The sequence below is a fragment of the Prinia subflava genome, chromosome 2 (assembly GCF_021018805.1).
Source record: "Prinia subflava isolate CZ2003 ecotype Zambia chromosome 2, Cam_Psub_1.2, whole genome shotgun sequence".
Lineage (NCBI taxonomy): Eukaryota > Metazoa > Chordata > Aves > Passeriformes > Cisticolidae > Prinia > Prinia subflava.
In genome coordinates, this window is record NC_086248.1 from 52,921,847 (window position 1) to 52,931,844 (window position 9,998).

The window sequence follows — 9,998 nt, forward strand, 5'->3', positions numbered from 1 at the left end:
TTGTTGTAATTTTTTCAAAACCTAAGAAGTATGGAAATCTGACAAATATGTAGATTTGAGCCAGCATTTTAAATTACTATTTTCTGTGATTAAAAACAACACCAAAAAAACCCCTACTCTATTAGAAATATAAAACCATCAGAACAACAAAACTCTAACAGTATTACACTTAATGGATTTCATAATTCAGTCATTGTCAACACAGCAAACACATGACTAAAAGCTACTAGTCTTGAGTCTCAGTACCTGTTGTTTTAAGCAGGTCACTGCAGTTTCATATTTGTGTGGTGTATTTTAATAGCTTTAGACCTACAGCAGAGGCACCTTTGCAATTCTTACAGTTTGTAAAATGCTTGCCCATACCAGTTTCCCACCTGTTGCGTGAGATACTAAGGCCCAGTTCTCAGCTCACGTAAGGTCCAGAGGAACTAGTGATCTATCCCAGCTGTAGGTTTGGATCTGCTGACATGCTGAGTTATTGTTGATCCCGGCACAAGTTTCTGTGTGTATATTATGAGCATTACAGTATATGACCCTATGTAGCTCCTGAGTCAGAGCCGTTCACTTAACAGAAAAAACCCCAAATGTTTACTTGCAGCAGTGCTGCTGAGCCATTAACTGTGACTATTATTAAACTGCACAAAAAAGTTCTGCGTGTTAGCGTGCTTATTCTTTCACAGAAAAAAATGTTAAGACCCTGACTTCAAGATCAACATTGCTGTTGATGATTAATGGCAAGTGACAGTCAGAACTGAAAGAACACAGCATCATTTTCAAATATCTGACACAGTATGAAGAACTGGCAAATCTTAAATTCTCTCCTGCTGTCAGATATCGTACTTCTATCTGGACTACATTTTGTGCATAATGTAAAATTAACTAAAATACTAACTCATACAGGCTTAAGAACACACTTCAATAAAACTGATTCATATCTGGGTGCTGGTATTTTGAACATATTAACATTAACATATCTTATCAACATTTAAATTTGCAAAAGTCCCATAGGCCAAAGCAAACAAAAAACCTAATAAATATGCTGAAAAACCCCATACCTCAGTATGAAATCCTGACCCCTTCTCCAACTAAGTACACACCGTCCAAATACACTGAGAATGCCAAGCTACAGGGGCCCCTCTGCGGGGAAACCCGTGTTTCAGTCAGCAGCATCCGTAAGCCGCAGCAGGAGCGCAGGGACAGATGCTGCAGGAAGGATAACACGTAACGTGGTGGCCGATTTCAGCACCACCGTGTGTTTCTGTGTACAAGTAAGCCAATGCAATACGTGTACTAAAGCAGGATTTTGTGCACATTTATGTGCAAAAGGCAACTATCACTCTAGGCTCCTTTCAGAGATTATGGTGCTAATTAGGCTCCGGGTCCTGCAGTCCTGCCCCATCTCCCAGCAGGGTCACACAATCAAAGGGGGGAACAAGCGTGCTGTGCAACTCCCTCGGCTTCTTCGGCAAGGAAATACCAGCACACTCGGGCGACGATCGCCAGGTGAAAATCCACCGCCCGAGGCTGCTGAGGCAGCGCCACGCTGCCTGCGCTTCGGGGAATTCCCTCATGTGGCAGCGGCCGCTCGAGGGCTCGGGAACGGCACTCGGGGAACAGCCCGCTCCGCTTCCCGTCCTTGTCACTAAAAAGGCCTGGGGGGACGCCGGGGTAACAGGCAAGCATAAGCCAGCTCTGGGCTCGCTCGTAAGGGAAGCGGACCGACACCGAGCGCCTCGCGACGGGAACGGCCGTGGCGGTGTCCAGCGGGACCCGCCCGTCCCTCGAGCACCTGCTCGGGGAGCGCCCTTCCCCGCTCGGGGAGCACCTTTGCCCGCTCGTGCGCCACGCGGGCGGCGGGGCCGGGCTCGGCGGGGCCCATGGACGCTCTCCCCGCAGCCTCCGGGGACTCGGGACGCGCGGCTGCCGCTCCCGGGGAAGCGCCGGGCCGGGAGCGGCAGGAGGGGCGGGGCGGGGCGGGGCGGTGCGCGGGGGCGGTGCCGCGCGCGGCCGTTGGGAAGTTGCGTCACGGCGGGCGCGCGCGGCTGCGCGAGGGCGGCGGATTCGAACGGCGGAGGGAGCGCGGGCGGCGCGCGCGCGGCGGGAGGAGGAGGAGGAGGAGGAGGAAGGAGGAAGGAGGAAGGAGGAAGGAGGAAGGAAAGCAGCAGGAGGAGGATGAAGAGCACGGCGCCCCGCAGCACTCTGCGGAAAATTATAAAGAAGCACAAACCGCAGTTACGCCTGGCGGCGAACGCCGACCTGCTGGTGAGGAAGGAGAGGGGCGGGGGAGAGGCGCGGCTGCGGCTGCCCCGGGAGGCCGGGAGCGCCCCTGCTTTCGGCCATGGCGGCACCGCAGCTGCGCCGGGGGCCCCGGGGCCGCCGGCCCTCAACGGGGACGCTTACTCCCTAAATGTTCTGGCCTCTGCGTCCTGGAGCACTCTGGGTGTGACGGGGTGACAAGTTACTACTAATGGTGCTTTTGCAGGGACCCACAGGCAGCGGGGAGGCAAAGCGGGGGGGAACAGACGATTGGTCTGTCTGTCTGTCTGAGAAAACAGGAACAAGCAGAGATTGCCGCTCTCCGCTTTGCTGGTGGCTGCTGCAGTGTAGGTCTTTGATAGTGATCTTGGGGATTCAGGGACGGGCTGACGCATGGCTTTTGTGTCGCTCCACGTACACAGTGATGTTTAAAGAGTTTGGTGTAGACACAACGAGAAATAGCAATTTGGATTGTGTGGCTGCTAGATGCAGGTATTTGTGTAGATCACTTCGGGTGTACAGGTAGTCAGCTGAACTGTGATCAAAGAGTTGCTAAGCTGCTGTGGCATCTTGAGTGCTCATATGTTTTTATAAGGCCATCTAAGTAGTCTCTGCCCTAAACTGTGGGATGACAAGTCTTTTTAGTAATCCAGTAAGATGCTGGGGTCCTGATCGTGGTTTAAAAACGCCTGCCAAAAAGATGGGGAATTAAAGAGCCAAGTTTGCAAAAACAGGTCAACAAAGCTGAATTGTTTCTAACCTGCTCTAAGGGGTTTGCGGTACAGGTGGGGTTTGTCTCACTAAGAAGTTATTTGACTACAGCAAGGAAACCTGACCTCAAGAGAGCTTGTGGTAGCTGCTGTATTAAAAAAAATGCATAAAAAAGATACTCTTTAAAATAACGTAGTGGACTTAACTCGCTGGACTGTGACATCCTCTTGTTTACAAATGCATGTGGTTCTCAGAGCATTAAAGCATCAACACGTGCTGTATACTAGTATGGTCCCTGACTCTGCATTTCGTATTTGTATAAAAGTTGTGTCTTGCAGCATCTTGAAGGCTGCTATCTGGATATGTGAAGCTAAATGTAAACATATAAAATTAAAATAAGTAATATGAGATTAAAATGAATGAATAGGCAATTACATGAGCGTATTTAGATTTGAATGTAAACATTAAATATTTTTCTAAGAGAGTGGAACTAATAAAAATATGTCTTCCTAATATTTTTGCTGCCTTTGTATTTTTTTATGGACTAAGGAGCTTGCCCTTTGCTAATCATGCTCAGATTTACTTAAAGCTTACTCAGTACAATGCACTAGTCAACTAATCAAATGCACATAATCACACTTTATTTTTTTAATCCTTGGTAACAGTTTCCAGGGTAATGAAAATTTGGCTTCAAAGTAGTGTGGCTGTCTGAAAAGGGGTAAGTGGGACATCCCTCCAAATCTTGGTGTTTGGTTCCTATCTCCTAGTCCTGGCACTAAAGTTTTCTGAGCTGCAAAGACAGTGAATTGAATTCACTGAAACTTATAAACAACAACACTCAGATCCAACTTAAAATATGGCTATGCAAATATTCATTGCAACACAAAGGATGAGATCAGAATAATTTTTAATAATGTGATGGAAACTTATCTCTTCTGGTGATGTCAAATTACCCAGCCTTTTATGTTACAAGGCTTGGCTTTTTTATTTTACCTTTTAGCAAGAATGTCCAGGTGTAGTGATTGTCCATGATGTTCTTCAACTAGGCATGTCTAACAGCTCTTTAGCTTTTTATTTCCATGGCTAAAAAAATCCAACACAGCTGAGATTATGCCTCTTTTAGGAAAAGAAAAAGATTGTTGAGTTCATTGTGTAGTAAGACAAGTAAAGAATTTTGAGCATTTGTTTTCTAGTGCCTGTGTTATTCTCTGCAAATACAGTAAGAGTGATTAGATTGCATGCATCACAAATTTATATAGTAGCTGGCTTAACAAGATGGAGCCATCCATTTTGGGCAGAGAGTTTATGTATTCTGAAGGGAAGTATGAGAGAAGTGCTAGTTCAGTTTCTGGGCCATCTTCCAGATTGATCCATGCTTTATGTCTAAATCTCCTGCACTATGTGCCCATTCCAGTAAAGTGGTCTGCCTGCCTTAGGAGAAAATCAGGTTCTTTTTTTTTCCCCCTGACCTTCAGTAATTATTTTTACTCGATAAACCAATTTCTTCTTACATGATTGTGACTAACAAGTTTGAAAGGCATAAGAATTCAGATAATTTTGTTAAATACTTGAAAAGGTTTCTTCTTCACTTTTGATCAAGTCTCTTATCGAAATTGGAAGCTTTGTCAGAACCTGTTTCCTAAGTGTTAATATCTGTCTCTTTGCACAGTGTAGCTATCAAATTTCGTCAGCCTTTCTCAGGAAGCTATTTGTTTTTGGCTTTGTTTTGTTTGGTTTTTTTAAGGGTATGATAATATCTTTGGGTGAAGAGATGCAAATATTGTTTCAGGTTTTTTCAAGGCTCTTTTGAAAATATTTTAGTACTGAAGTCCAGATATTCCCCCAATGGTCTGAGAAGAAAATAGGAAGCTTTGTTCTAGCTTGCAATTACAGAAGAAAAGCAGGATCTCAGCTGCTTCTTTTGTGCTTGAAGGGCCCCGTGTGTGTTTCCATTGCAGGAGATGCTTAAAGAATTGCACTGAATGGTCTCTTTAATTTGTTATCACCATAGAATGGTTGATAAGTGTGCATTGAAGGCAAAATATCAGTCTAAAGAATTGTTTTGAAGTTACTGCAGTAAAACAAAATTACAGTGGTTGTCCCTGCTATTCCTCAGTTCTGTTGAACAGGTGGGTGCAAGTTGCTGTGTTAACCGTGTGCTGTGAATTTTTTACATACGTTCTCAAAATTTTGCCGCCTTTCTTTTTTGAAAAACAAACATTCTGTTTTGTAAAGTGATTTTCATGAGTAGCTAGTTCAAAACTGTTTTAAATTTTATGCACAAGGGCAATAATTTAATATGTACTAAAACAATGTCTTTAAACTAATATAGTATTGCTTAGTTACTTGTCAATAACTGGTACTCATGGTATTCAGTCATTCTTCCTTTCACTAGCCTTTCTCAATTGCCTTGAATAACCTGGAATATTTATTAACCTGTGTGCTGTGTTGTGGGATGTTCTGATTTTAGTTATGTGACTGTTCAAATATACTGGAGTACAGGGGAAGCTTCTTCACATGCAGCAATTCACTTTGAAAATAGGAAAATAAAGGTACGATTATTCTGAGAGAAGATGCAGCCTTTAACGGCAATTTTAAAATTAACATTGTTGCCTTTAAGTATCTCAGAAGGACATGCAAGTATGGAAGCTTTTGTTCCATCTCTCACTTCTCCAAGTTGTCCCCAGAAATCTAACCTCCATGTTGATAAGTTTAATAATGAGAGTTCTAATGTTGAACATTATTTTAGAGGAACTGCTTGATTCTGTTGGAGATAATTTCTGTGTGAATAACTGAAGACTGGTTCTAAAGCAGCTTTTATATTGTGTGAAATAAATCTGCAAGAATATCTGGTTTTTGTGTAGTAGATGCTTCCAAATGATGTCAAATATTATTTAAATTTATCTGTTGCACTCTGGCTTTATTTAGTTCAGGACATTTAAAAAAACCCACCTAAACTGCTTGTCATATGAACAGAATTCTTATGACAGGAGTGTGTCTCATAACAAATTCTTTGTGCTGAAAACCCACTGCTAAAGTATTTCCTGTAAGCTCTTAATTTTTAACTTTCCACATTACATTTTTCCAGACTTTACAGATAAGGTGTGGCAGAATAAATGCATCACCTTATTAATACAAATAAAATTTTCATACATTTCAGTAATATTTTTCCGAGCTCTTGATTGGAAAAGTATATTTGTGCATTTTACCTAGCAGAGGTAATGTTGTTTAAAAGTTTAATTTACAAAATGTGCAATTATCAATTTTTCAGGATGGATTATTAAAATAGTTCACATAATGTATGTATAATGCTAGAGGTTTGTATTACAGGTCCCTGATTAATTACCACACAAATGTGCTATGGCTGGCAGTTTTAGTCCAAGCTGGAGCAGTTCCTTCCTTGCCTGCTGCAATTTTTTCCTCCCTCTGTATTAGCAGAACAGCATTCCGTACGGAACGGGATACTGCCTGACCAGTTCTTTTAATGTGAAAAAGCTAAGTGATAGCTGGGAAAAAATGGATGGAACCTTCTGACAGTGGAGAATTCCAAGTTCTGGAGAAATGAATGTCAATGTCCCTTTACACTGGAAAGGGGCAGAAGTCCTTGAACTTGTCCGTAGTCCATTTGGCGATAAGGCAGGGATGAATTTGCTGTTTGTAAAAGTCTGGCCTGAAAACTGACGATATTTACTAGTAAGCAAAAAGACTCCTTATTCTATGATAGCTGTGTTTACATTTTATTATTAAAAACTGCTAATAAAAATCAGATTTATTCTTCTTAGATCAGTTGTGGTTTGTGTGATCATTTCTAAAGCACTTTTATGATTTAAGGATACCAAATTTAAACTCTCTTGACGGGAGTGTTTCATGTCTTGGAAATTTATTGAGACTTGAACCAAGTGATAAATTTCTTTTTTGTGAACACCTTTAAGGAATTTGGAAGCAGCCTAATATGCAATTTTTTTGTTGCAAACAATGAATCTTTAAAAAACCAAACTGTATTTAAACAGCTTGAATATTTTTTTTCTCTGTTTTAAAGGTTCATTTGAACTTCTTACTGTTTCTCCATCGGCTAGCAGAAGAAGCCAGGACAAATGCTTTTGAGAATAAAAGTAAAATAGTTAAACCTGAGCACACCATATCTGCAGCGAAGGTATTAATACACTTCTACATTTTTTATTTTTATATAATGTAAAATGTATTATGACAGCATTTACAAAAATTTTCTGTGTTAAAGTTGATATTTGATTTATAATTCAAAACCTATAGACACTTAATATTCTTTGTCCAAGACAACAAATTAACTCTCCTTGCCCTGTTAAATATAGCCCAATTTTTCTGGATTGTTCCCTGTTTAAAGTTGTAATTTCAGTATATGGATAAGTCTACAAAACGGTCTATCAGCAAGCCTTCGTGGCCAGAAAGGCAGTCCAGAGTTGGAAGATCCTTATTTCAGCTGATACTACATCAAGGAGGCATGCTGTCTTAACTTCAGTGAAATAAGTGAAGCTTTATGGAACAAGTGATAAATAGTTCAGAGAGGTTCAAATACCTTTCTTACAACTTCAGTTCTTACCTGCTTAGTGTGAAATCAGTTCATAGTGGATTCTGGCAGCATTGTGGATACTTCTTGAACAAGCATACTTTGTGTGATGTATTTGGCAAGGAAGGAACTAAGGGAGAATTAGACTGTGGATTGTTACATGGGTAGTTCAGTTTAACAAAAACTGCTGGATGAATATCTGTGAAGAAGGAATTCGCTGCATTGCAGAGCATGGTGAGTTTTGAATCCATGCAAAAAAAAAAGGGGAAGGGGAAGATGTTATGCAGCTTTGTCACCCAAGAAAATATGACTGAAATCCTGTTGTGTTCTGTAGCTCATTTCACTCCTTAGGATGTGTCTGCTTTACCTTGGTGTCATGAAGAAATTCAGTCTCTTTATCTTTTTAACCACTTTCTCCTGCTGAGCAAATGGGAGGACAAAACTTGATGTTACCTGATATTTTGGTCCTGTGGCTTCTGTTTATCTTCACTATTTTTTTTCCCATCTGCTGAAAGGTTTAGTTTGATACTTTTCTATTACTATAGTAACAGAAACATATACAGGATATGTAGAGTAGCCAAGTGAATGTTGCAGTTGGAGCCCTACACATTTATGGTTTATTTTAAACTGCAATCTTAACACTTTTTGAATTTTTGTGATCCGTTTATTTTTTTAAGGTGAGAAGAAAGGGAAAAACTGACTGTATTTTAAAAATTTTAACACTTAAATAGTCCCACTTGCGCTTTGAAGTTCATTTTTCAATTTAAACTGCAAACCAAAAAATGTCCTTCCAAAGGTATGTTTGCTCTTGATACAGAAAGAAATAAGGCATTGCAACCAAAAATTGAGCATAATAGCTGTATTATTGTAAACCTTGTTTTTTTTGTTTAGGCCCAACAAGGTAAGAACTTCAAGAAATCTGCTGATAGCTCGAGAGCACTATTGCCATTCTCAGCATTAATTTTCAAAATAAGCCTTTTATTTTACAAAATTCTTGCTTATGAATATTCTTACTTAAAAAAAACCCTCAAATTTGAAATTTTTCTGTATCCTTTTGCTTTATTTCTAATATTTTCTCTAGAGTATTACCCTTGGCAACACAGCTCTTGGAAACAGATTGGCTAGGTGTGCATTTGGTCTCAGTAGCCTATGTTTTGAGTCTCTGTCTGCTGCCTGAATTGTATTGATAAATATACTTTTTTTTTTTTCTTTGCAGGTTATTTTAAAGAAAAGCAGAGGCTAGAAAACAGACCATTGGAATTTTAAAGCACATTTTTCAATGCTTTCTGACTAACTTGAGCTATACGATGAGCCAGCTTTAGCACCTGTGGAACTATGTAGTTTTGTTGACATCTGTCCTCTGACTGACTATCCACTGTTTCTTTAAAATAAATAAATAAAAAAACCCTTAGAATGTATATTTTTTGTAAGCTTCATGCATAATTTTAAAGTGCTTGTCAATTGTCACTTAAGACTTTTGATGTACCTTATTTCATAATGATGGAGGAATGCTTGTACCATAGATACTCTGGGTATAATGTGGCATTTATTATTAAAAGTGTGAAACTTATTAAGGGAAGCAGTAGTTAAAAAAAAACAACACAGGTTTCACTAAATCCAGTGTAGATTGTGCAGAGCAGATTTACTAGCTAAACAAAATCATGGTTTTCAAAACAATCACGATAGAAACAAGTGTATTAAATACCTTGTCTTCAGTTTATTTATAAATGTCTTGATAATTTTAAAATTATTTTGAAAAGTAGGTTAAAACTTCTGTGTTCTGGGGAAAGAATACATAGTTGTTATTTTAAATCATGGTCTGAACTGTTAAGCTGACCTCTTTGATGTGGTATATGGGACATCTTGGTGGTCTGTAATTCAGTTGGTGTGGACAGACGCACAGGTTATGGAAAAGAAAGATCTGGCACAGCTGATGTTTTCGAAGTTAGATCTTGTAAAACTAACAAAGACAAGTTGGCTTGAGTGCCAAGCTATTTCCTTCCCCCTTCTGAGTGTCATACTAACTTGTCAGAAGTCTGGAAATGTACATTATATAAAAATGCCTTCTTAAATTAAGTTCATATTCTGTTCCTATTCTGATATTTGTAATCATTTACTGAACACTTTGCTTAATAATTTAATATTAATAAAGTTATAGGTGAATCTTACAGTTCAAACTGATAATGCTGTTTTGTGGAATATATATTAGTTGATTCTTGATATGCACAGTGAGATGTTCTTAAAATAAAGAATCTTTAAAAGTGTTATGTATTGAGTAGTCTAATTTTGTTTGACACCTTACCGAGTACATTCTAGAAACTCAGCAAAAAAATTGCATTTTAGAAATATTTTTGTAGTCTAAAGAAACTGTAACAATGCCAGTACTTGTAATTTTATATCATGTCCATGTACATTTTAGAATGCTGTGTAGCCTTTGAAAAGTCATCCTCTTCCAGTATGCAGAAAGGAGGGAAGGATTACTCTCCTG

The 9,998-nt window shown here is 39.7% G+C and overlaps 1 protein-coding gene across 1 annotated transcript; it reads left to right on the top strand.

Moving 5' to 3' along the window:
* Positions 1–2,086: 2,086 nt before the first annotated feature.
* CENPW (centromere protein W) lies at positions 2,087–9,774 on the top strand. Its single transcript, XM_063389953.1, has 4 exons — positions 2,087–2,105; positions 2,139–2,262; positions 7,007–7,120; positions 8,727–9,774. Exons 2-4 carry the CDS (start codon positions 2,173–2,175, stop codon positions 8,751–8,753), a joined length of 231 nt encoding a protein of 76 aa, XP_063246023.1. The 5' UTR covers positions 2,087–2,105; positions 2,139–2,172; the 3' UTR covers positions 8,754–9,774.
* Positions 9,775–9,998: the final 224 nt, after the last annotated feature.